The sequence below is a fragment of the Coccomyxa subellipsoidea genome (assembly GCF_000258705.1).
Source record: "Coccomyxa subellipsoidea C-169, whole genome shotgun sequence".
Taxonomy (NCBI): Eukaryota; Viridiplantae; Chlorophyta; class Trebouxiophyceae; family Coccomyxaceae; genus Coccomyxa; species Coccomyxa subellipsoidea.
The window spans coordinates 1-26519 of record NW_005178016.1 but is presented as its reverse complement, the minus strand read 5'-3'; the positions used below and the strand labels follow the sequence as shown (position 1 = coordinate 26519).

At 47.6% G+C, this 26519-nt stretch overlaps 7 protein-coding genes across 7 annotated transcripts; 5 read left to right on the top strand and 2 right to left on the bottom strand.

Annotated features, from left to right (window-relative positions):
* Positions 1 to 772: 772 nt before the first annotated feature.
* COCSUDRAFT_49391 (hypothetical protein) lies at positions 773 to 2938 on the top strand. Its single transcript, XM_005642550.1, has 6 exons — positions 773 to 1102; positions 1252 to 1347; positions 1499 to 1685; positions 1770 to 2010; positions 2158 to 2277; positions 2454 to 2938. The coding sequence occupies exons 1-6, from the start codon at positions 871 to 873 to the stop codon at positions 2862 to 2864; spliced, it is 1287 nt and encodes a 428-aa protein (XP_005642607.1). The 5' UTR covers positions 773 to 870; the 3' UTR covers positions 2865 to 2938.
* Positions 2939 to 4103: 1165 nt separating this feature from the next.
* COCSUDRAFT_31846 (hypothetical protein) lies at positions 4104 to 5182 on the top strand (the record flags this gene model as incomplete). The annotated part of the gene is made up of 2 exons (XM_005642549.1): positions 4104 to 4464; positions 4780 to 5182. Coding segments are annotated over exons 1-2 (462 nt in total), but the record flags the coding sequence as incomplete, so codon positions are not given.
* A 199-nt stretch (positions 5183 to 5381) lies between these two features.
* Positions 5382 to 5726, top strand: COCSUDRAFT_9502 (hypothetical protein; the record flags this gene model as incomplete). The annotated part of the gene is made up of 1 exon (XM_005642548.1): positions 5382 to 5726. A coding segment is annotated over one exon (345 nt), but the record flags the coding sequence as incomplete, so codon positions are not given.
* A 2493-nt stretch (positions 5727 to 8219) lies between these two features.
* On the bottom strand, positions 8220 to 15299 carry COCSUDRAFT_45605 (hypothetical protein; the record flags this gene model as incomplete). Its single annotated transcript, XM_005642547.1, has 14 exons — positions 8220 to 8406; positions 8458 to 8578; positions 8648 to 8731; positions 10003 to 10173; positions 10257 to 10353; positions 11143 to 11217; positions 12343 to 12689; positions 13294 to 13353; positions 13520 to 13765; positions 13859 to 13960; positions 14070 to 14152; positions 14312 to 14505; positions 14766 to 14931; positions 15178 to 15299. 14 exons carry the CDS (start codon positions 15297 to 15299, stop codon positions 8220 to 8222), a joined length of 2055 nt encoding a protein of 684 aa, XP_005642604.1.
* A 576-nt stretch (positions 15300 to 15875) lies between these two features.
* On the top strand, positions 15876 to 16811 carry COCSUDRAFT_34622 (hypothetical protein; the record flags this gene model as incomplete). Its single annotated transcript, XM_005642546.1, has 1 exon — positions 15876 to 16811. A coding segment is annotated over one exon (936 nt), but the record flags the coding sequence as incomplete, so codon positions are not given.
* Positions 16812 to 19244: 2433 nt separating this feature from the next.
* COCSUDRAFT_45603 (hypothetical protein) lies at positions 19245 to 22074 on the bottom strand (the record flags this gene model as incomplete). The annotated part of the gene is made up of 4 exons (XM_005642545.1): positions 19245 to 19796; positions 20095 to 20277; positions 20470 to 20594; positions 21996 to 22074. The coding sequence occupies 4 exons, from the start codon at positions 22072 to 22074 to the stop codon at positions 19245 to 19247; spliced, it is 939 nt and encodes a 312-aa protein (XP_005642602.1).
* A 2194-nt stretch (positions 22075 to 24268) lies between these two features.
* Positions 24269 to 25113, top strand: COCSUDRAFT_45602 (hypothetical protein; the record flags this gene model as incomplete). Its single annotated transcript, XM_005642544.1, has 2 exons — positions 24269 to 24599; positions 24788 to 25113. 2 exons carry the CDS (start codon positions 24269 to 24271, stop codon positions 25111 to 25113), a joined length of 657 nt encoding a protein of 218 aa, XP_005642601.1.
* Positions 25114 to 26519: the final 1406 nt, after the last annotated feature.

The window sequence follows — 26519 nt, the reverse complement described above, 5'->3', positions numbered from 1 at the left end:
TGTAACATATATATGCATGTCATATTATTCTGAAGAGGCCTAATCTGAGGCGATTGCCTGCTGAGCATGCTCAGAGCTGCGATGTACATTTTGAAGCAACTTAAATTGTATTTAGGGGAAGGCAGGGAAAGGTACCCCGCGTGACAAATTCAATTGCTAAAGTCTCAGCCTTGTGTCCTAAGGTTTGTATACAGCCTGCATCGCCACTGGCCCAGTGGCGATTGGGCAGCGACTTCACAAAGCTTCAACGCGACCGTGGGCGGCGAAGCAGCGGCGAGTGCCACATCGCATTGCAGTGACAAGCCAGTTGGTGACTTGAGTTTTTGGAACTTGCAAGACTTCACTGGCAGTTTCTGGAAGGTTCAAGCAACAAGCTGTGCCAGCTTCGAGCTTGCGTACAAAGTTTGCACCGCAGAGAAACTCTACAGATCTCCCAGTACCACGAGGTGTAGTCGTGGGCAGTGCCCTGTGTGGTTTACATTCAGTCTTCATCATTCCTAAGAATCAAGGTGGACAGAAGAGGTGAAAAGGAGTGGCAGGACTGGCTGGAGTAGCAAGAGTGGCAAGATGGGCGGGAGTAGAAGGAATGTCAGGAGTCAGGAATGGCAGGAGTGGAGGGAATGGCAAACCCTAGCTAGGAGGGTTGGTGCACTGTGTGTTTTCCAGGGGACTCTTAATTTAAGAGTCTTAAAGCAGTTAATTTAGAGTCCCCTGTATTTTTACGGTATTACAGTGTGCAAATTGTCGCCCCATTGCTTCACACAAAACCACATAAATGGTGCCTGCCACTTGCGCTGACCTTGCCATCAGCTCTTCAAAAAGAGCCTTGAACTTGAAAGCATTCACCCAATCCATCCCTATGGCCGAGATATGATCATATCTCATGAACTTTTGAGATGCCTTGACCCCTCTTCTGGTAAAATATTTCTGTCAAGGATTATGGACGTGCGATGCAGCTCTGCATTACTTTCATGCATTATGAATGTAATCAGCGAAAGGAACGACAGAATACGTTCAGTACAAAAGGCTGCTACAAGGCAAAAAGGCGCTTTTCGCATGTTCTTAATAGCTCTCAGGTCATGTGCCTGGTATCACAGAATCGGTGAGTTAAACCTCTGTTTCAGTCAAAATACATATTGCCGCGAACGTCTTGCATTACTGCAATACCTCTAGCGTGTCGTTATGTGGGTTTAACTCATGGCATCACACAAGCATCGGCATCACGGTATCACACGACCTTGCACCCTGCAGGGACCTTAATTTTGTTGCTTCTGCTGATAGACTGTTCCGGGATAGTCGTTAGAGGTAAAGGACATAGCCACAACGCAGAAGTCTACTTGGTACCAGGTATGACTTGTGCACAACAACGCCCACCCCACACAACTAATGAAGTCATTTGTAAATATCTTCCCAAATTGTCTGGAGCGGATGCTGTAGAATTGTATTCCGGAAATGCACCTGGAGTGCAGCTGCCTATAAGTATGTGTTTCCCACGTAGGAGCATATCATGGCCTTTCAAACCAGAGGATGTGCATTGCAAATGCAATTGCTATGGCTTTGAGAAAGCATTGGACACTTGTTCTACCAGAATTACGCTTCAATTATCCAGATGTTCCAAATCTCTACTCTGAACCGTTCGAGTTCTTCTTTGATCTTTCTGCTTTGAAGACACTTTCTTCTTACGGGTATTCACTACTTATGCATAGCAGGTGTGGTCTAATTTCTCAATTATGTGGAACAAGCTTAGCAGTGCCTGTGTGGATGTGTAGGTTGTCAGTTGCCACCTCCCTTCCTATGTCAAAGCACCAAGTTTGCTTGACACAGCTGCAGCATTCCCTAGACCATGCCATCAGTCCCTCCATGCACACTCTGGATGCTTGGGCAGACCGACACGGTGTGGTGTGCTTGCATGACCGCCACACCATCGATAATCCCTGGACAGAACAATACATGAACGATGTCTTGAAACAACAAATACGGAAGGCACTTCGACCATCTTTACAGTTCAGAGTGAGAGTCCGACACACTTTTTTTAATTTCATTGAACGTTTTCGAAATATTGCCAATGATGCTGTCATGGAATCATTGCCAAAGACTAATGTCATAATTGGCCACCACCGTGTCGTAAGGCAAATTATTTCTAGTCATATTTTGTAGGAAGAAATTGAAAATGCACTGTCAAGGTTGAAAGAGATCATGGGTACACTTCATTTTCTCGCTCTTCATGCGAGGATGGAAGACGATTGGAAGAATTATTGCAAGGGTGAGCTATTTCAGGTAATGCCAAAATCGCCTAAAATACTGGACGGAATTGTGTCGCAAGGACATTATAGAATAATTAGTATCATCATGATGCAAGAAGGTCATCAACCAACAGAAACCTTGAGCAGTTGTTGGTGCAACAGTTACTTACATTTTAATGGCATCATAGTGCTTATGTGAAACCTTTGCAGGGAGATCTCTGCTATATTGGAGAAGAAGGCTTGGTATCTTTCTTGCTGGAAGACCTCAAGCTGAAAAACAAGTCAGCTGTGTACATTGCGTCTGGTGGCAAAAAAAGCAACATGACCCTCTTCTGTAAAACATTCCAGTGCTTTACAAAGGACGATGTTTGGCAGCCGACTACATCCCTTATTCCTCATGCGGAGGCATCGCTCGTGAATTCTTATGTCGATTTTCTCATCACCCAACAAGCATATTCCTTTGTTGGCAATAGGCACTCAACATTCTCCATGGAGTTGTACCACATCTTCCGAGACAATGGAAAGATCGCTACGTTCGCGAATGAATTGAAATGCCCACCGGGAAAGAACGTGACGTACCTTGGCTGCAAGCCTGTCAATATCTTAAGCTGCTGTAGCTGAACCGTTGTTAAACATATCTGGCATACAAATGCCGTATGCCAAACCTGCAAGTATACCTGTAAATTATCAAAATCATGTGACATAAATATTTTACAGGTACTGTTGCAGGGTTTTTTTTTGGGTTGGCCACGGCCTACAATTAAAACATGTCCTACTCGTTCCAGGATTCTGAATTCAGCATGTATGCATTCAATGCAAATTGCATGCCCCTTGCTTTCGAGTGAACATTTAGTTTCGACATGGCTCTCCTGCCATGCAGGATAAAGTTGAATGATAAAAAAGTATACCGTAATCAAGTCAAGAAGTAACACCGTTTCGTGCCACAATGTCAATTATTTGGTGATGTCGTAGCTATACTATATACTATTGGCTAGTAGCCAACTGCATGGAAATCTAAGCAAAATCCAATGCTGAGCTAAGGGCAATCCAAATTGCCGCAACAGAAGATGATAGGCATTTGCATGCGCCGCGCAGCTGGTGCTACAAGCAATTAATCCACCTCTCCAACACAATATATACTGCTGGCAGCTCAGCTCAAGGCTTGCCCTTGAACATCCATGCATGCATGCACCCCTGCTCAGGCCCCGGGGGCCACTAACCCCCCAAATATCTCCAGAACATCACGCAGACAGAATGTGTCCTCCTAGTCTACTCATGAAGTTTGGGTTTCTGATTTCCGGTAACTCACTTGGACTTAACTCGGACGTTTTATGTTAACATTGGCATCATGCAGACGCAGGTTTTCACCGTGACTGTGTTCAACTAAGTTTAATGGCGGCGTAGGCGTCATTACAGCAATTGTACAATATGCCAAAGTGAAGCACCAACTTCAACTTCATACAATGGGCGATCCACTGGAGATCATAGGAATGTGATGATTTGACAAAAATATGGTTATGAATGCGCAAATCAGCATCAACATGAACATAATGTTTCATTCAATGAGCCCACCCGAGGTCAGAGCCTAAGTAATTAGTCTTGATCAGGTAAGCGACGTGCGAAGATGAAAAATATCTAATCGTACAATACAAATCAGGTTTTGACAGGGATCCAGGAAAATATTCAGGCCAAAACGGCTTCAAATCTCAAGTTGTGTAGTAGCACAATTGCATGTAAACATTGTACGTTGTATTTGGGCTCCTAGAAGGTTGATGAGTAGGCACGCCATCATACCGGTGCCGGACCGACATTCCCATGAACCATTTTCATCCCAATCGCCATGGCCTCAATCAGTAGATAGTGAAAGTTACATTGGCAAGATTTTAGTAAAGTGACCATATTACACACTGCGTTTCTCAGCAAGTTGCTTGAAACTTTGGGTGACACTTTTTGCGTTATGTAGATGCAGTCCTCTAACCGAGTGCAAATTGTCCTTTTATTCTCAGAGGTGAAGTTTTGTACTACTCGTGTGGATGATCAGACTTCTGCTTGAGAATGATATGATCAGATTTGGAAAAAGTAGAATTCAAACTTGCTGCGGAGGACCGTGTTTGTGTCATTTGTACGCATCACGACCAAAGGGAAAAGCGGGTTTCAGATATGAAGAGTGGTGGCCGATATCAAAGATTGCATAGACAAGTATGTGGACAAAAAGTGGGAGGTAATATGCACCCTCCACGAATTCCCTTTTTATACTGCGATGAAGCAAGCCTTTTTTGAACGTGGGATGGGTGAGGGGAGTCCCGCCGTGGCACCGTCTTCAAACATGTAGATGCACCCATATTACATCTTGCACCGACTTAGACGGTGCTGACGAGCCCCGGGGGTTCTGGAGAATCCGTCCCATCTTTTTCCTTCTTTCAGCTCTTTTCGAGCAGCGTGCGCTGGATGATACAGATGCTGTATTACTTGTGTCTCACTTTCTTCTCTTGCTTTCTCAATATCATCTGAATGGCGTGCTTTTGTTGGCTTGCAGGGACAAGCGTGGTGGCGAGCAGACTATGGTTAATGGTCACGTTGGGTGCAACACTATTGACTGTGGCTCTGACAAGGTCTGCAGCAATGTACAGCGACAGTACAATCGCTGATGCCGCGACGTACCAAGCAAAACTGATAAAGAAGACGTTGTCTTTGCATCCAACCCAACACAGTTTCAACGGATACAGTGGGCCCTGGTTAGAGAACGTGTTTTATGATGCGTGGCTTACGTTGGAGCCTAGGCCTTCACGTATCTACGTTCCAGTAGCATGGACTGATTCCATGCATATCAAAACTCTCAGATTGCACATGCAGCAGGTGATCAATCAGCTGAATCCAATGTTCAAGTACTTCACAGTTATGCAAGCTAGCCTAGGGTTCAATCATCCGCTGTTGAATCTGCATGTGCCCACTGATCTTGACTTCTTAGTCTTTGCCGCGGGGAGTGGTATTCCTCCTCTAAGGGCTGTACCCATTCCACTTTTGAAGGAAGAACTTAAACCGAAAGGGCTTTCTAAATCAATTACCGCGAGCAGTCAGTGCACTACACGAAACCACATCATTAGGAGTGTGTTGCAAAAGTGGTATAGTCCCTCTTACCTGTTCTTAAACCCGAGTGATGACTGGAAGATTATCACAGAGAGCAGTAATCTTTCCTTTTGCCCCAGGGGTTATGGCCCGACATCATTTCGTCTCTATGAGACTCTTCAGCTAGGCACTATCCCAATATATGTCTGGGAAGACGAAAAATGGCTAGCATTTGAGGACAAGGTTGACTGGAACGAGTTTGCAATTGTTGTGGAATTCAAAGACATACAACTGATTCCTAAAAAGATTGCTGAGGCCAATATCACGCGCATGCAAGAGGCGTTGGCCAAGCACCGCCACATGTTTACGTACGAATATACGGTGAAGTACATATTGGAAAGAATCTCCCTTGAAGAGGTACTTGCTCAGCCAGCAAATAATTCTGGGAACGTTGAACTGGAAGGATAAATGGGCTGGCCTGATTAATTTTGAGTAGAGTACTTTGAATCTACGATAATGGCAATGCCAACAAACCCCGGGTTTGGGGCCTTTGTTAAACTTTGGTAGCAAACTTCCTGAGGAACTTCCAATGAATGCAACTGTGTTTTCTGATTATGAGCATGATTATATTTTGTATTATTATACGTATGTTTACTTCCTACGTTTTTACGAAGCAAATATAAGAAGGATAACCTCGGGGTTTTGCAGTCGGATTGGAGGTTAGCATCGTGCGGCACTAGACTTTCAAATGCTACGAAAGTGTCATTTCTCATGACCCAAGACACTCATGAGACGATTGCTCTGAGCAGTCTGACAAGAATCTGATTGAATCCTTTCACAAATTTATCAATTTGTTCACACGGTGTCTGCCTGGATGACATATGCAAGTTGCAATGGATCCACTGATATGGCACATGAAGAACTCATACATGTAAAAATGAGATGGTCTGAGGTAATCTCCAATTTCAAACCATAAGAGCGTTGCAAGTAGTTGGTGGCCTCCAAAATGGCCCTCCTGAGCAGCCGCTGCGGCAGGATTACTATATGTCATGACTGATGCACTCCATGATCATGGTATAAATGATTGTCTTTCTCCCCTTTATATACAAAGAGGACTCCTAGACATTAGAATTTTAAAAAACTATGATGCAATTAGGATGTATATTTGCATTGTAAATACGGTAGGGTTGTGCACACAAAATTTTTTTTTGTGAGGTCGTTGCCAGAAATGCTGGCAAGCGCACATTTCTGTGGCAGGGGAGTTGCAAGGCCTGTAACGGCCATGCCTTTGTGGGAGGTACCATGCTGACTTGACTCATTATGATACAAGCTTGCTCCAACCCTCAGGTTCGGTGCGTTGCAGCAATCTCTGAATAATCCGATTATGGAGTCCCCTTCAAGGAAACTCCAGCCTCCCAGCTGACTATCCTCAGGACAGGCTGTAATACCGTGCTGTTTGCCGTGATTGTGATTGAGTGTTGTCTTTCCTGTGACCTCTCTTGCAGTTGATTGCAGTTGCTTGCTGTGCATGCGTTGATTGTGGCCTTGCCTGTGTTGTGTGAATAAACCTCTGGGTTGCTTCGCAAAGTACCCTCAACGTCACCCAAGGGGTGTTGCATTGCTGACAAATAGGTGTATCGCAGGGGACTCTAAATCAACTATGAACAGTTGATTTAGGGTCCCCTAGGTGTCGGATTATAGAGGGGTACGTAGCCGGTGCAGGGATTGCATGAAGGATTAAAGTTTGACAATTGATGAGTCACTGGTACAACACCTTGGCAGGCTGCAGACTTTTGTAGGCCCCGCAGACGTGGCTGCAGACGCCGCATGTGCATGCTCTATGGCCTTGGTCTTTGGGTTTGCCTGCCTGTAATAATAATACTTACCAGTACGGGCTCCAGTGGCCGTTGTTTTTCAGTATCCGGGGTGGGCTGTATCGGATTGACATTCCTGGATCACTAGAGTCGTTGGGCCATAAGTCAGTCAGGCTCTCTGCAGGACCCTTTTTTATGGCGAGTGCTCTACTCTGGGTGCACGGCTTCTCCGTTAACGTTGCCAGGCACATCAGTTTCGTCATTGAAGACTGTTGCCATTTACGCGTACAACATTTGAGACGATACCCGGTACAGGGGCCCGATGCAGTGCAGGTCTGAGGCTCACAAGTAGTGCATTTCCCGGCTGAATCTAAAGGTCATACTATGATAGCATGACTATCAAAAGTCACGCCATGACTTTTAAAAGTCACAGAGCCCACAGAAAGTCATAGCATGACTATCGAAAGTCACGCCATGACTTTTAAAAGTCACAGAGCCCACAGAAGTCATAGCATGACAATCAAAAGTCACGCCTTGACTTGTAAAAGTCACAGAGCCCACAGAAGTCATAGCGTGACTTTCGATAGTCACGGTGCACCCAAAAGTCATAGCATGACTATCAAAAGTCACGCCATGACTTTTAATAACCAAAGAGCCCACAGAAGTCACGCCAAGACTGTTGAAAGTCACGGTGCACCCAAAAGTCATAGCATGACTATCGAAAGTCACGCCATGACTTCTAAAAGTCAGAAAGCCCACAGAAGTCACGCCATGACTTTTGAAAGTCACGGTGCACTAAAAAGTCATAGCATGACTATGAAAAGTCACGCCATGATTTTTAATAATCAAAGAGCCCGCAGAAGTCACGCCATGACTTTTGAAAGTCACGGTGCACCCAAAGGTTATAGCATGACTATCGAAAGTCACGGTGCACCCAAAAGTCATAGCATGACTATCGAAAGTCACGCCATATTTAGGAATCCTGGGTTTACATTTTTGGAATTGCATGCCAAGCCAAGCCATGCATGTTCTATGGAGGCACACCCCCCTAGCCAAGTTTCATATACACCCCTTTTGAAGGGGTGAATGCATGGCTTCAAGGGGAATTCATCCAACAGCACTTTCGCCTAAGACCCAGTTTCCCATGTTGGCATATGACTTGGCATAACTTGGCATCACTTGGCATGACTTGGCCTTGGGCTGCAAATGACTGCTGCCATGGCCCATACTTGTTGTGTGGGATGTATGAGACCCTTTGTGAGATCTGAGGGCCCTTGGACCCACTGCACAAGCACAGCACATGCTCCAAGTGGGCACAGGATGCAGCCATGCACCTGGCATATGTATACACCATGCTGCACACCAGCACAGGGTGCCGCTTCACTTGGCACCCATGCAGGATCATGTATGGGCCCCATATGAGTCCTCCCAGCCATGCCAAGGGTCTTGGATCCCCTGCACACCTCCAAGGCAACCACATGTGCCTTGCAAGCCACTGCAAACCTTATCTAAATTCACACCCACCTCCATAAATTGTGAGCCACCTCTGGCAACCCATAACATGGCCTTCTGCATGGGACTGTGAAATGAGTCTCCTCACATTTACACCTATGTCATGCAACAGCAATATTATGTGCATGCCTAGGCCCAATGCTAGGGATGCACAACTTGTGCTTGAAGCACTTGAAGTGTCTATAGGTGACCTTCATGGAATCATGCAAGGACATAGAGAGCTCTCAACACCTCCCCAAGGACTATTTTGGAACTTGGAACAATGGGGCATCATCCTCAAATTGGTACAACACACTACAAGGTGCATGCCAAGCAAAAGCCAGATTCTGGCCTAGTTTGGCAGCCTTCCAGAGGGTGCCAAACTTGGCCCTGGGGGTCCACGTGGCATCCAGAGGACCCCCTTGCCTAGGGCTTTCCACCAACCCAACTTGGGCCCAAAACAAGTACTTTTGCATTGTGCAACACATAGTTGAAGTTCTGACAGCAAATGCTAGACTTTGGCAGAATTTGGCTAAGTCAGAAATGGGGTTCCTGTAGCTAGTTCATGCTTGACCCTTTGTATGGAAACTTGGTCCAAGTGACCAAAAGTCCCACATGAGCTAAGCAAGGTAAGATCTACAAGCCAACCCAAGTTGGGCTCAAAACAAAAATGTTTACTATGTGCAGCAGCCTGTTGAAGTCTTGACATGTTCACCTGCCTTGGGCAAGTTTCAGAGTGTCGCTCTCCAGATCATGTCATGACTTGCCCAAAGGATGATGGGAAATGTATTTTGACACTATTCACATTCAGAATAGGCACAAGTCCCACATGCCACACCCCACATGACCACTCCATGCACATAGGACAGTGCATGCATCCACATGGTTGTGCTGGCATGCCTTTCCAGGTCCTGCCCCCTGCTCAAAGTGTCCAGGGACACTCTTTATGAACTTTGGCTAAGTCCAAACATGCATGGCCAAGTTGTGCTCACCCCAAACCAAGCCAGATGCCAAGTTATGCCAACATGCCAAGTGTTTATGGCTCATTTTGAGCCTCAGGAGTGTAAGGTTTAGCTAGTCTTCAAAGGCCATTGTGGAGCAAGAAGGGCTTTGTCTGAGTGCTATCAAGGCTCAAAGCCTCCATGTGTGACCAACTCTACAGGTTGAGGTGGGGCCTTGAACCTTGGAAGGCCCACAACCCATAGAAGCATGGCTAGGCATGATGGTAGCATGATGGTCGATGAACCATGATGGGCAGAGGTCAAATAGCATCTATCCTCCGCCACCAATCCTCAAATAGCTGCTATTCCCTGCCACGAATCCTCCAATAGCGGCTATTCAAGCACGCATGCAGCCAAATAGCTGCTATTGGGGCTCTGCCTAGGTACTGGAGGGGCTACAATAGCAGCTATTCAAGGACCCATGCAGTCCAATAGCTGCTATTGGGGATCTGCCTAGGTACTGAAGGGGGCTACAATAGCAGCTATTCAAGGACCCATGCAGTCCAATAGCTGCTATTGAGGATCTGCCCAAGTACTGAAGAGGTTTGTTAATAGCGGCTATTCATGGACCCATGCAGCCAAATAGCTGCTATTGATCCCCGGCATGCAATGAATAGCTGCTATTTGGCAGCCAAAAGTACTTTTTGGCCAAATGGCCTTGGCAAGGCGTGGCCTCTTATAGACTTTGTCCATGGACCCTAAACACTCAAATGAAATTCTTGGCCCTCCGTAATTCACCTGTTCATGGAGCCCACCATCAAAAGTCCATGAAATGGCACTCAAAAAGCTGCTATCCTAGCAGCCATGCATATGCTATGAGTCCTATGACCACAACACCCTTAATAGAGGTTGAAAATCTCGAGATACCCACCATGACTATCTACAAATACTTATGAGAAGCTTGTGGATGTGACCACATGTGGTGAAAGCCCATTCTAGCTCTTGAAGGAATGTTCCTAGCACTAGGAGTTGCCATGCATCCATATATTGTGCACAAGGTGACTGAAACAGTGCCGCTCCCCTCCCAACCACTTGGTTGGACTTATTACAATATATGTTGACTTTGGAAACCATCATGGCCATGGGATCTTGCCAATGACATAGTGGAACACTATTCTAGCTCCTATGGGATTCCTAGCACTTGCCAAGTGGAATTACACTTGCACTCAATATGTTGAAGACAACATGGCAGACTGTGTTGAACTCTTGCCACCATGTGTGTTACACTCAAATGCCACTTAGGAGCCTTGAGTTGGGCTTTTTAAGGTGTGACCATCATGCTAGGGGTCCCATGACTATCATAGTAAGTGTTATGGTGTTGGCTATCATCTAAGGGGTTGCATGGCTATCATCTTAGGTGTTCATTGACTATCATCCAAGGTGTTCCATGACTATCATCTCAAGTGTTCATTGACTATCATCTTAGGTGACTATCATGGTATTCCATTGATGACCCTCTTGACTATCATGCCATTGAGTGTGATGATCCCTTGACTATCATGCCATTGGGTTTCATGCCCCCTTGACCTTCATGGCCATCATGGGGGATACACTGAGCATCATGATGGCCAAGAAACCCTGGATCTGGCCATCATCCAGGCCCTACAGGCCAGGTTAGGGCTCCAGGAGTGTGAGGTTTAGCCAAGTTGAAATGGCCACAAGTGGGCAAGGGAGACCTTGTCCTAGTGCTACTCAGGCTCAAAGACTCTACTTGTGACACCAACTTGACATAAAAGTGGGGGCTTGGCCTCTGGAAGGCCCACAATACGTCAAGCATGGCTAGGCATGATGGTAGGATGATGATCAATGACCCATGATGGGCCTTCCATGATGTTTAAGGCAATCATTGGAGGTGTGCCCCCTTGGCCCCACCCTTTGCATCCTTGTGGACCCCAATGAGCTCCAGGCATGCCCCCTACACCATGCCAGTCAAGTGAGAGGCTCTGCATAGCTCCAAAATAGCTTGGCTTCCAATAGTCACTATTCATGGCCATGTTCAATAGTGACTATTGTAGGGTGAGGCATGCAATAGTCACTATTCTGGCACCCAGGATAGTCACTATTCTTGCCAGCCCCCGAAGCATGAGAATTCGCCTAAGTGCTCACGAGGTTGCTTGCTAGGTCAGCATAGTCACTATCCTAGCCTAGCTTGGGAGAAACACAACAAGGTGCTCACCTCCATCTCAACAAGGAGGCTTCACCCCGAGCCGTCGTCGCGCTCCAAGGGCTTGGCAAATCCGGAGGACCTGTGACGGCCAGAATAGTGACTATTCAGGGATGCAGGTAAATAGTCACTATCCTGGGACCATCCTCAGGATAGTGACACCCCAGAATAGTCACTATCCTGAGAAAGAGGTGCTCCTAGCTAAAGCTTCCACAACATGTGGCCTCTTGTAGACTTTGCCTAGGGACCCCAAACATTGAAATGAAACTCTTGGCCCACCTAGATACCATGATTCCATGAGCTGGCAATCAAAAGTTGGCCAAAGTGGTGCAATATGACTCACCTTCTCCTCTTCCTTGTGGCCCTAGGGGGTGCATTGTTCTCCTGGTGTGTCCCCCACCTCAAGCAAGATGGCCTCACACACCATGGCTTGTTGGGGCAAGCATGGCAGCACTCATGAGCTGGTGAAGGTGGGTCCCCATGTGCTAGCCAACACGCCAGCCTATGTACTCCAATCTCTTTTGCTCATCTTTCTTGTCCACCCACACCCACTTTCCCTTCACATGGACTCTCTCCTTGTACTTGTGTCTCCACTTGCCAAAGAGCAAGTATGGGTATCCTTCTTGGGAGACAGCCACTGGCCATGGTAGGTTCCCAGGGTCAACCCCCACACAGTGCTCCATGGGCTGCTTCATTGCTAGATCCTGGATGTCCAGGGGTTGATCCCATCCATGAGGATCAAGGATGCCATTGTAGGCTTTGGCCAATACCTTGCCCACTCCCTTGCTCAAAGGAGGGGTGGCAGTGTCAAAGGTGGCCTTGCTCCACACTCCTGCCACAGCCGCTTGCTGCACAAGGTTCCCAAAGGTGTCATACAAGGTCATTGTTTGGCCATTTCCTACAGATGGTCCTCTGATCAAAGCTACAATGTAGCTAAAGTCCCCCCAAGTGATCAAGGAGTTGGGGTCTAGTAATTGGTGCAAACCAATCCAAGGTAGGTCCATAGGGTGGTGAGCAAAAGTGACTTGGTTGTATTGTAGCTTGGATCACTAAGCTTGTTTGTCTTGCCTATATTAGAAGTGTCGGAGCTTTTTGGGATGTTCCGGAAGCGTAACCGGTGACGAACTGCAGCTGAAAATAGTGACTATCCTGGATGGTGGCTGCGTACAATAGTGACTACCGTATTGTGCATGCTCAGAATAGTGACTATTCTCCCGGGACCAGGATCCGAAATTCGTCTAGGGTTTAGGGTTTAGGGTCCAGAAGATGCATCAATTGTGTGGATGTCTGGAAGAAGATATCTATGGGTGCATGTATGGCAGTCAGCTTGTAAGTGAGTATGTCAGCCTGGCATTCAGTGTTTAGGATTGGTCTCCCGCTGAACTGGTCACACTGACACCCGCAAGCCACTTCACACACGTAGACACCTCTCATCGTCTCCAATACACTGACATCCACCACTCAGCTCACAGAAAGAAATGCAGTTCTGACATCAGACACATGTTGACGTCTACCTGACGTCCAGCTTCCCGATGACGTCAGCTGTGCTGTCGGTGGCTTCTTGACGCGCGATCCTGTCGCAAGCTCCGTGACAGCCCCACCCCGACCCTAGGGGTTGACGACCACCCTATAACGTTAACGTCACACCTGACCTGTCCGGATGCTGTCCTATCTGAATGCACGTCCCTGCGGCACCCGCCCGCTCAGACATCTGCCGGCCGTCAATATTCTAGGTCGCACGACCCTCGTCCCTAATTGAGCCGTGGCAGCGCATGTCTAAAACCGAAAAGGTCGTAATCGGGACGTCTGTGGCTAATTCCCAGCAAAAATCGCGTCCCAGGAAAACAGAGACGGTAGACAGTCTCAAATCTAGCGCGTCTGTGGTGCCAGGCCAGAATCCAACCTTGACGAAATCTGTAAGCATCTGCTTCTCATAATGCCCACAGGAGCTGCATTTGCACTGCCCTTTGAAGAACTGCACACGCCCTGACCAACAAAGAGATCACTGTTGCACAAAGCTCTGCACGAAGCCATGTCAACAGGTAGAGCATCGCGGTAGAGGTGCATTGCAGAGCTTACCGTTCATGACATAGGTCAAGCACTCCGCAGTTGGCTCCGGCTCGCACAAGTCCTTTGACCCACACTGTGAGCATGCAGCAGGTCTGATATTGAAGCATAGCCCTGCAACATTCACAAATATTTCTTCTGAGTATCATGATGGACATCACTGCCGCGGTAAGCCTGCAAGACATCTTAACAACAGGACGCCTTCATGAACACAAAGCCTCACCCCTTTGCTGCTCTCTCCCTGCTTCACCAATCCCGGGCGATGGGCGCAGAGGCAGCAGGCACTCAGAGGGAATGCTCTGCCGCCTGTGCAGGTGAGCGTACGGTGGGCTGCCTCATCACAGGGCCCACACAGCAATCTGCCACAGGGGAATTAACAGTCCAAGCAGACAATCTGTGCCACGAGATTGCTGCAGCTCCCACAGCGGCTTCCAGGCACTGGCACAGCGTGCCTCAGCAACTCACTCTGGAGGAGAGTTGGCCGCAACGCAACAAAGGAGTTGTGCTGGGATTGGCACCTCATTAGCCAATCTGTTGATTCTGTTCTGGCCAGAGGTGAGGCAGGCTCTTGGGCTGAAAAGCTGCCAAGTCCTGCAAGTAGTCCTGATGACTGCTATCAGGTTGTTCATCATCGGGATCGCTCTGTGGATTCCCATTACCTACATCAGTCCGATGCAAATCAGGACAGCAAACATCTTCTAAGTTTCCTTGACGATGGTGGGCAAGAGTCAAGAGGGTCCCATCACGCTGATCAAGGTGCTGATCTTGTGCTGCTACCCAGTGATCCAGCTCGGTAGCAGCTTCGAGCTCATTGAGACTGTGGCCTAAGTCATCAGTGCAATAATCCATCAAATCTAAGAACCTGAGCAAGGATCACAGTACAGAGCTTGACGGCAACTAAAAGACTTTCTGGCAGCACCTGCCTCCACACCTCCTCTTTGCGCCGGAGGACATCCTCGTAAGATGGACGCTGATGGGGTCTCCATTGCATGTGCACTGGCACCTGGTCTCCTTGGCCAGCCAGGTCAAAATCCACAGGATCATCTGCTTCATGATCACTAGATCCAGGGCTGATGTCCTCAGGTCTGTAGGGAGCAGCAGCATCCCTCTGGGTCCGCTGTCTCACTCTTCTCTGAGGACCAGACTACGCTGCACTGCGTGCTGCTTCACCCTCTGTCAGGGGCCGAGGTCTGGCCACCAACCTGATGGCTCCACTTGTTTGATATAAGTTCTGCATGTAGCCCGGAAACAGCACGATCTGCTAAAAAATAAAATTAAATATCATGAATGGAATGATTGTGTACGACCTAAGTCATCTATGCTTGACGTACTTAGCTTCGAGCACTGGCATGGGGGTTCCTAAAGAAGAGCTCAAGCGGCTGTAAAGCAGGGAACAGCTTCGAGGGCTATCTCTGCCAAAATTCACAGTACAGTTGATTGATGTGGTGTTCATTCTCTCGTTCAGGCAGCAAAAGTCATCCTGAGGGTTACAAGGGTTTTCGGAGAATCTACAAGGTTACGTGGATAACGGATATACAAGGGTTTGTAGATACTTACGACCGCCTTAGCTGAACACACGCATCTTGTTCTCGATACCTCTCCGACCTCGGATACGTAAGATTTTGCGAGTCCCTATTTTCCTCCCAGACTTCGTATCAAAAGCGGAGTTCGACTCCTGCTCGGAATGGTAGCGTACATCCAATCGGTTGACGATTGACGCGAACGCTTATGAGGCCAATAGCGGTACGTGTAATTCTTTTTCTTCACAAATCGTCATCCCACACATACATTTTTTTCACTACTCGAGTTCTCGTGACTGAACAGAGTAGTGAAAGAATCAAGTCAAGAACGTAGTCTGTCATTCAGTGTCAACAAAATTCCTCTGTTTGGGTATGGGTGATCGTAAGAGCTATTTTATTTACAAATTTGCAGGACGCGTACGACCAATATGTTGACTCTTCGGTTCGCGTCACTTGTGACGGCTTTGGGTTTATTGTCCACAACATTCGGAATATATGATGGGAGCCAGGACCGCTGCATTGTCTTCCAGTCGTATACCGGGGGATTCATGGCAAACGTGCACAACGTTATTCTTGCTGTGGCATTTGTGGCCCGCCCGGGGAATATCCTGTATTTTGATGACTCAGAACATTCGTATCACTGCCCATCGGATACTGGAGTTGAAAATCACAGTTGGGATGTATTTTTTAACGGATCCCAACCTACAAGATTCCCCACCAGTGAACATGTTTTGAAAAACTGCAGCAAGGTTAATACAATGGAGCTCCTTCAAATGCGAGAAGAGCTCGCAGTCCAGGCGGGATGCTCGAGTGCAGATGACCTGAGCTTTAGGGAAGGTGAACCTAGTGTGAGGCTTCTGTATGCAAAGCTGGCAGATGCCACAGAAAAAGTTTGGAAGTTTTCAAGCAAGATGCAGTACATTGTTGACTATGAAGTCGAGAGTATTCGACTCATGGCGGGCAAACAGCTGACTATCGGAATACAAGCTCGTGGTGGTGACAAGATGTCTGAACAAGGAGATTGGGCCAACAAGATCACAAGTAAGGGCCATTCAAGAGCCTTTGATCAAGTCAAAAAGCATCTTCCTCCTGATGTCCATGGCAAGGTTGTTTGCATCATTGTTGGTGATGACTATAATCTGGCAAATAGCTTGGCGAGGTTGGCAACCGCTACTTTTGATTGCTTGATCATTAACAGGGTTATGCCCTCGCCGAGAAGCATATCTCATGATCAAGGCATTTATAATAGTAGTCCTCTTCAAGAGCGTTGTCATGGTACTTTCAGGATTCTTGCAGATGTTGAGATGCTTGCGAACACCAATTTCTTTGTTGGTTACAGGAATTCTAATGTTGCAACTATGGTGTCTCTTATCAGGCGATTTATTTACAAGAAGAATAAAGGGTCGGAATTTGACTTTTCTGAATCCTCATTGAAGCCATATTGATGACTGAAACTTATTGCTCGAGTGCCTTCAATAATCAACATACTGTGTGTAAAAATTGACAAAAATTTCGACCAAGTTATTCCAGACTTTCCTCCAATGACAACAAGTTCAGCAAAGTGTAATAAAAAGCCGCAAGATTTAGATTCACCTATAGGGCTAGCTAACCGAGTAATCTTTACTAATGATTAGACCAATCCATCCCACCGAAAATAATGGCCTATGTGACACGAAGTGAGGATTCAGTTTCTACTAGAAAGTGCACGGAAGGACCGCAATTTTGACGTCTTGGTCCAAAACAATTTCAAGAAGACGAAGATGTTTGGTCACATTGCAAGAATTTGTCACTGACATGTAGCCTAAAGATTTGTTCTTCATATCTATGGGAAGGACAGGCAAGAAGATTCTGAAAGGCAGGCCTCGACTTCTGAATCTTGAAATGATTCAGTCTGTGTATGGAAAGAATGGAACTCTATGGGTCTGACATGTCACACGTGGCCCTCCGGGAGAAAGTGTCAAGATAGGGAAGGGTAGAAAGGAAGGTTAGCGAAGTTGCTGCAACTTGCACCATTGAACGCACCTAGCCCTGTGGGGCTGTAACAATAGCACTACCATAGTCATGATAACATTAATTGCCACATGAGTATGCATGTAGGTGCGCCAATGCGCTGGCCCCTCTTGCAAAACACAATTGTATCTACCTTTTGAGACATTTGAGCCCTGCTGGTTCCCGTATAGAGGGGTCACCGTGAGGCTGCGTCATCGACCGTGGGCGGAACCAAGCCACATTTGAATTTTACATTGATTTATTACATCCCGTTGTGGACATCAATTGCGCACCTCTATCTATTAGAGCACACAGTATGGTGTGCTGCTTACCGCGCAGCGCTTGCGGCCCAAGTTTCGGGTTCGCATCTTTGGCCTTCCCTACAAATATGTGACAACTTGACCCTTGAAGGTGGAGGGAGCTGGTCAAGCTATGAGTGCAACACCATATGAGGGAGCTGCGGCGTGAGCGACTCGCATTCGGAATGCACACATCAGTTACCGCCTGCGAAAGGGTTTGGCCAAGGAGATTTAGAACACCATTCGTTGTGCGCGCGCACGGCTGGTACAACCCATCCAATCGACACAATCGTGTGTCAAGAGCGCGCAGGGCAGACGGTCGCACCGTCTGCAATCAGTGCTCCGATCACGAGAGTGTTCGCACTTTTGTTGGGCACCACACTGCAAGGAGCTCAGCAAGCAGGAGTAATACACTCTCTCTTGAAGATGCTGCTCACCTCGATATCGATCACACCATATGAGGGTGCATTGTTGACTTTCTCCTAGTCCAGCAGGCTAGCATTGGCTCTCTAACAGATTATCTCGCCGGTGCAGCATCATGCCGGGTGATCCGGATTTGTGCGCACTGTCTCCAAACACACAATCCAGGTTAGCCTACTTGTGATGATTGCGCTGAGCACTAGGTGAATGTTGGAACATCTGTAGGCCCCGCCTCTCCATCCGCTGCCTCAGACTGCTGTTCCAGGTAAGCACTGACGTGTGCTGGACGTTTCTGCAATTCTGGCATCTTGGTTCTCAGGGTCACAGCAATGTGCATTGCGGTGGGGTCAATGTCTAAAATGCGCGGCTTGCGGCGGACTCTAGCTGTATGCAAACACCAGTCATTTGCATGTGCCCAACTATTGCAACGTGCATTGAATGCCCGACGCTCATGAGCAGTACACAAATAATCAAACTCACTATGAATAAAGGGGTAGTCTCGGGATTCCGAAACCTCACGAAACCCCCTCCGAAACCGGTTCGGCAGGTACTTTCGGGGATCTGCGAAACTGCGCCAAAACTCCCGAAAGCAGGCAATTCGTAGAAGTTTCGTGAAGGTTCGGAGCATTATATTCGGCAGATTTCCGACACTTTCGCAGGTAATTCTCAATATCCTGGACTGGTTCGGTTTTCATCGCAGAGCAACACCATCGCAGGACTTTGTGCGGTTGTTTCTTCATATGTCAGCGTAATTGTGGCAAGAAAGCAAGCCGTATACATCTTTTAGACATGTTATGAGTCGGTGCATATGCACATCCGGGAAAGGAGGCCTAAGAAAACCCCTAAACTAGAGCAGAAGTTGAAAGCTTTTCCGTGGCAGTGGGCGAGCGCGCTTGTGTGCCCTTTTTGATTTTGCCTGCTATATATAATGATTGATATCGGCGTGTCCATAAAGCACCTGCGCTTTCACAGAGCGGTGCAGGTCCGCGATTCAAATGGAGAACCATGTCTAAAAGGTTTGTAGCACGCCGCGGAGCGGCACCTTTGCATCCCTGCGCCTACAGGACAACCACAATAGAGTGCAACGTTATTATTGGCGGTGAAGGAGGTGCTTCTTGTTGTCATAGGCCGTGTAGGCCAGTCCTTTTCCCATCTAATTATGTACATCAGTCAATAACTGCCTTGGCTCGCATGTATGCTCGTGGGCTGCTTGTACACCTTGAAGTCACTCAAAATTGCACGTTGAACATCCGCTTCAAGCAGCACAAAGGCATAGCTGCTTGTGGTATTATCGTGCGAAGGGTGCTCAACGGTTTTTAAACAACGCACTCTCGCAGATTGTGCAGGCGTCCCTTGTAGCCTGGCTGCAGGAATCTTCAAGTGCTTAAGAAGCGCTCCCCTTGCAAGTCCTACTGAGGTAATTTTCTGGGCCGCGGAGCACACGTCGGGAGGACAGACAACTTGTCTTCTAATCACCATCGTCCCCAGCGAGACATATGCCTTACAACTTTGCTGGAGGGCGTAAACAACGTGTTTCCCAGTGTGAAATTGCTGGAGCTCTGAACTTTCGGAACGAAGCCCGAAATTGGGTTCGGCATTCTGCCATGGGTTCGGCAGACTTCGGGCACATGCTGTGCCGAAAGTTCTTCGGGCAGCACCGAAACATGCCGAAATAGCCTGAGACGGTAGTCTCAGGCTATTTCCCCCTTTACTCATAGTGTCCTGACGTCACCAGACTCTGCAGCCGCTTATTGTGTACATTTTTTACATTACCCCAAAAAAGATCGGGGGTGGGTTCGACCCTTAAATCCCTTCAACCTAGAGTCTCGGACAATCTGCAAGGAAGAATGATTGCCTAGCGTATCTGCAAGGTCTTGAAGTAAATATTAATCAAAAGTGAAACAGAAAACTCCGAAATTAAATTCGTTGCGAGTACGCAAGCGCTTTGAGTGAAATTAATTGCGATGGAATTTTCAAAGCGAGCTCTTTCCGATGCCACATCGAGCGCTCAAAAACGCACCGTGTGCACGGATTTACGTTGTCGGGCTGCATTGCACTGCAGCCATCCGATGCGGGAAATCGAAATCCTCATAACATGGCGAGTGCGTAATTGTTTTGCGCGGACTTGGTTGCGATACAATTGTCTCGTAAATACCATTCCATCGCGACATCGATCACTGTAAATGATGGTCTTCCGAAGGATCTGCACGTATCGGGCTGCCGCAGATCATCATGTTGAGCACTGCGCGGACACCTCGAGGCACTTTGTAGCTTCCTCAGTTTTCCAGTACTTTAATTTCATTCAATTTTGTATGAGGATGTATTATTATCTTAGATAACATCCCTATTGTAGCAAGAATAGGTCGGTCTAGCACCAAGCTCTTTAATTAGGTACTTTGTCGGTACCATCCATCATGGACAAAGATAGATGGGCAAGCAACTTAGGCCACCAAGTAGGGAAGGTGGCCATGAATGGCCACTTGTGGTGTTTTACACTTTTTGGCGGCCTGCTTCTCTTACCTTTTTGTGATATCACACACAGTCAACACTTTTGAAGACTCATGTAAGTTTTACGTAAGGACGGACTTGAGGCGTAATCAAAGCAGACCAATGGCAATTACCGGTGGTTCTCTTACAGGATTTACTTCAACAGAAATCTGGCAGTCACCCTGCCGTCGGCCGACGGTCAGCCGTGCTTGCCTGCTGCCCCGCCACTTTCAAAAACTTCTACACGCCACCATTTTCGAACTATTTTGTTACATCAATTGATTGGTTGAGAACTCGCAAACTTTGCAAGTTAATATAGTTGCGAGTCATAACTTGAAATTATGAAGTATCTAAGTTTCGCTGCGCTGCGCAAGGCCAAATTTCGTTCAAAGAAATTGGTCGGATTTTTGGAGACCCACTGAAAGCCAATAAAAATGTCAAAGTTCCAAGAAACCAAAACCTAAAATTCGACCCTTTGCAGGTACGCCAGGCGGCGATTTGTCCTAGCAAATTGTCCGAGAGTAGAGAGACCGGGAATTTTAGGCTGAAGCTCATTCCCAATATTGTGACTCCGTAGTATTCTTTTTTTTACTCCGTAAAAAGTGAACACAACTAATCCAATAAGAAGTTCTCTTTGCTACTCTTGTCCTCTACTGTGCTTTTGTCTCGTGGTGACTATATTTTACAGGGTTTGACACTCCTTCAGGATTCCCTAAAGGGATGGGCACTGCGGTTCATGAATTGGGGGCAGCCTTCAGGGAAGCCCCAAGAAAAAAGGGAAGAAGACGTCATGGCTTCAGGGCAAAGCCCTGGCGCCAAAATGCCCTATCTTCAGGGCATCCCCTGAAATTCTGGCATGTGCTGTACAAATCTCAGGGACGTTGGACTATTTGCAAATGCCATTGGAAGTAGGTGGGAGGATTTTGTAATGATGTGAAACGATGACCTGAACAATTCTCCCCCCATGGGAACACCAACATTCAGCACTAAATTAAACAATGAATAAGCTATCCAGATGAGGCGTGTAGGCAAGAGAGGTTTCAAGTCCCTGCCAAGCAGAGCCTATATAGGCTTTTGCTTGATAGGCAGCACGTGCATCTGATACATCCCTCCCCCTCAATGAGAAGGGAGCTTGTATCCCAGAATAACACCAAACCATGAGCTTGCCTTGTCTTGTCTTGTGTGCCCGCTTGTCTTGTCTGTAGCTCGTGCTAGTGGCTAGTGCTATTAGTAGTCGTGTATGTCTTTACCGCAGTGCAGCTAGGAACTTGTGCAAACTGATCTACTAGTAGTACTCAGATGCGGGCTCGCATGAACCCCTTGTGACCGGTCTAGTGGCTAGTCTTGTCTGGCTTGGCCGGCGGCTTCAACAGGGCGTCCCCCAGAAGCTTCTGATCTCCAGAACTCGTTTATTGAAACTTGCAAGTTACTTACACAATTGTGTGAGATTCTGCTCAGGCTCAGAAATATTTTCTGTGGAAGGATAACCTTCCCACTTGATCAAGTAGTACATGACTTTCTTGTTCTTCTTTGTGCCTAGCTTCTATCTCAGCTGGTAATCGAGAAATTTCTCAACCCTAAAATTTCTCTCAGGATGGTCTAGTCACGAGCCACGGTGGCTCAAACACAGTCTGATCAGTAGGAGGTCTCGTGGGGTCTACCTTGTATTTCTTCAATAAGGTAACATGGAAGACAAGGAATATCTTTGAGGTAGGTGGCAGCTTCAGCTTGTATGCAATCTTCCCGACTCGTTGAATTATCTTGTAGTACCCATGAATCTGGGCATCAACTTAGAGACACTCTTGCCTCTTATCTTGGTGTTCTTAATGCTAAGGAGCACCGAATCCCAAGCTCGTATGCAATATCACGTCTGTGCTTGTCAGCGTAAAGCTTGTACCTGTCTTGTACTTTCCCTAGGGCATCCCTGGCTTGTTTAGTGCTAGTTGCATGTCAAACTTCATTTTGACAGCAAAGGGATTGCCGGCAGAAGCGGCTTCCCTAGGAGTGAGTGATATAAGTACTCTTGGGGTGGTACCCATAGTTCAAGTAGAAAGGGGTGGTCTGCAAATTCTCATCAGGTGCTCAAATGCTTGTCCCAGTCATCTTAATCTGGTCCAATACAATTCTCTGGATGTCCTCAAGTACCTTATTCATCCTCTCAGACCATGGAAGCTAGTGTGAAGTGGCACATTTTAGAAAATCGGTCCACGACAACCAATTGGCATCAAAGCCTGCTCGTGTTTTAGGCAGTTGGACAATTAAGTCAATGCTAATATCTGTCCACTTGTGTGCTGGTATATCAAGAGGTTGCAGAGGCCTGCAGCTCTCTGAGTACTACTCTCTCTCTCTCTCTCTCTCTCTGTCACACTTGTCACAAGAGTACACATGTTCTTTAATTTCCTTGCGGATGCGAGGCCACCAGAAATGTCTCTTGACAGCATGGTAGGTCTTTTCTGCTTCCACATGTCCAGCAACAGGGACATCATGGAACTCGTACAGAATAGTGTTCTTACTCTGCTTGTCATTGGGATAACCGTTATCCCATATTTTAGGGTTTACACCTAGTGTTTTGGGGTTGGGGTGTCCAAAAATGGACCCCCGTTTTAAGGGCGATCTTGGGCAATTTCGATGTGCTGATCACGCCTACGAAGTCATAATTTGAAAATTCGACCTCCTTGGCTCTCTATAAGGCCTCAAACATGGTTTCAGGCTAGGGTTTGCATAGGGTTGGCTATAGCTCCTCAAAAGGGGGGCCTATGGCATAGTGGAAAGACTTGCAATGGGACATATACATATAGGGCTTTCATTTGATGCATGTCTCACCAAAAGTTGCAATGCCGTTTTGGAGCTATCACCCCTTGAAAAAAGTGATCATTTCCCTTCTAGTCTTGTGGAGCCCCTAGCTTCTCCAAAGGGGGGCCTATGACATAGTGCAAAGGCCTCCAATGGGACCCACTCATATAGAGCTTTCACATGATGCATGTCCCAGAAAAAGTTGCAATGCCATTTTGGAGGTAGCACACCTTTTAAGAAATCCATAAAGACCCTGGCAGCCTTCTAGAGGCTCTAGCTCCTCAAAAGGGGGGCCTATGGCATAGTGGAAAGACTTGCAATGGGACATATACATATAGGGCTTTCATTTGATGCATGTCTCACCAAAAGTTGCAATGCCGTTTTGGAGCTATCACACCTTGAAAAAAGTGATCATTTCCCTTCAAGGGTTCAAGAAGTTCTAGTCTTGTGGAGCTCCTAGCTCCTCCAAAGGGGGGCCTATGATACAGTGCAAAGGCCTCCAATGGGACCCACTCATATAGAGCTTTCACATGATGCATGTCCCAGAAAAAGTTGCAATGCCATTTTGGAGGTAGCACACCTTTTAAGAAATCCATAAAGACCATGGCAGCCTTTCAAAGGCTTCAGCTCCTAAAATATTTAGGAGTGTAAGGTTTGGCCAAGTTGATGTGGGCACTGGGAGCCATACATCATGTTCCCCATTGGTGGCAAGGCTGGAGGTGACCAAGAGTACCCATACCTTGGATGTGGGTGGGGGCAAGGCTCAAGGAAGGTGCTGGGGAAGGTGGTGGGATGGTTGGCATGATGGGTGCATGATGGTCCATGAGCTCAGGTGAGCCTCCCATGTGCACCTGCAGCCCTGCCGGGGGAAGCGGCGCCGCTGCCGGGGCATCCAATGCACCCATGAGAGCTCCATGGGCCTCCATGGGTGCCACCTACACAAGGGCAACCCTCACCAACACCTCACAGAGACGTCCAACCAGTGTGAGCATGCCCTTCCCCTACCCGGCAAGGATAGCTGCTATTCAGGCGCTGCATCCAGGAAAGCCGCTATCCTGGCCTGCGACTGCAGGCGGTACATCCTGAATAGCAGCTATCCTGGGCCGCGCACCTCAACCCGAAAACGCCTAAGTGCCCAGGCTGCTGGGGCAGGCACAATAGCGGCTATTCATACCACCGACAGGCGGCCAGATAGCTGCTATTTGACCAGGTGGTTAATACAGAAAAGCAGCTATCCTGGATCGCGTACATCAAGCTGAAAACGCCCAAGTGCTGAGGATGCGGGTGCAACCATAATAGCAGCTATTCACACAAGAAACAGGAGGCCAGATAGCTGCTATTTGGCCAGGCGGTGAAAGCAAGAAAGCGGCTATCCTGAATCACGCACAGCACATCAACCTGAAAACGCCTAAGTGCTGAGGATGCTGGCGCAGGCATAAATAGCAGCTATTCACACCACCGAGAGGAGGCCTGGATAGCTGCTATTGATGCCGCCCTGGCAGCCCGAAATCCACCAAGTCCGATGAGGGGCCTCCCCTTGTGCGACTTCCCACGAGGTGCCTCGCGAGGCCGGAGCCGTTTCAAGAGCAGTCAGAGGACCCACCTCGACTTCGCCGACGGTCGGCGTCACGGCTCCTCCTCTGAGCTGGGCGTCCGGGCCCGCTTCCAGCCCCGGTTCCTGCAAAAGCAGCTATTCAGCTCGTGCGGTTCCCAGGCGGGGGGCAGAATAGCAGCTATCTGGTCGCGTCTGGTCAAATAAAATCACGCGGCGACTTCGTGCGACACTCAGAACAGGAGTAAACTGATGCGAGGCGTGGACTGAAACTATATTTAGGGTTTAGGGTTTTAGGGTTAGGGTTATTTATATTTTATTTTTTATTTTTTTTAGGAGTGTAAGGTTTAGCTAGTATTCAAAGGCCATTGTGGAGCAAGAAGGGCTTTGTCTGAGTGCTATCAAGGCTCAAAGCCTCCATGTGTGACCAACACTATAGGTTGAGGTGGGGCCTTGAACCTTGGAAGGCCCACAACCCATAGAAGCATGGCTAGGCATGATGGTAGCATGACGGTCGATGAACCATGATGGGCATCCCATGATGGGCAGAGGTCAAATAGCAGCTATCCTCCGCCACCAATCCTCAAATAGCTGCTATTCCCTGCCACGAATCCTTCAAATAGCGGCTATTCAAGCACGCATGCAGCCGAATAGCTGCTATTGGGGATCCTGCAGAGGCATGTGAATTTGGCTAAGTGCTGAAGAGGTTTGTTAATAGCGGCTATTCAAGCACGAATGCAGCCGAATAGCTGCTATTGGGAATCTGCCTAGGTACAGAAGGGGGCTACAATAGCAGCTATTCAAGGCCCCATGCAGTCCAATAGCTGCTATTGGTGATCTGCCTAGGTACAGAAAGGGGCTACAATAGCAGCTATTCAAGGCCCCATGCAGTCCAATAGCTGCTATTGGTGATCTGCCTAAGTACTGAAGGGGGCTATAATAGCAGCTATTCAAGGACCCATGCAGTGCAATAGCTGCTATTGAGGATCTGCCCAAGTACTGAACAGGTTCGTTAATAGCGGCTATTCGTGGACCCATGCAGCCAAATAGCTGCTATTGATCCCCAGCACGCAATGAATAGCCGCTATTTGGCAGCCAAAAGTACTTTTTGGCCAAATGGCCTTGGCAAGGCGTGGCCTCTTGTAGACTTTGTCCATGGACCCTAAACACTCAAATGAAACTCTTGGCACTCTGGGATTCACCTGTTCCTGGAGCCCACCATCAAAAGTTTTTTATATTTAGGGTGTAGGGTTTAGGTTTTAGGGTTCAGGGTTTAGGGTTTAGGGTTTAGGGTTCAGGGTTTAGGGTTCAGGGTTCAGGGTTTAGGGTTTAGGGTTAGGGTTTAGGGTTCGGGGTTTAGGGTTTAGGGTTCAGGGTTTAAGGTTTAGGGTTTAGGGTTTAGGGTTTAGGGTTTAGGTTTAGGGTTTAGGGTTTAGGGTTTAGGGTTCAGGGTTCAGGGTTTAGGGTTTAGGGTTTAGGGTTTAGGGTTTAGGGTTTAGGGTTTAGGGTTTAGGGTTTAGGGTTTAGGGTTTAGGGTTTAGGGTTTAGGGTTTAGGGTTTAGGGTTTAGGGTTTAGGGTTTAGGGTTTAGGGTTTAGGGTTTAGGGTTTAGGG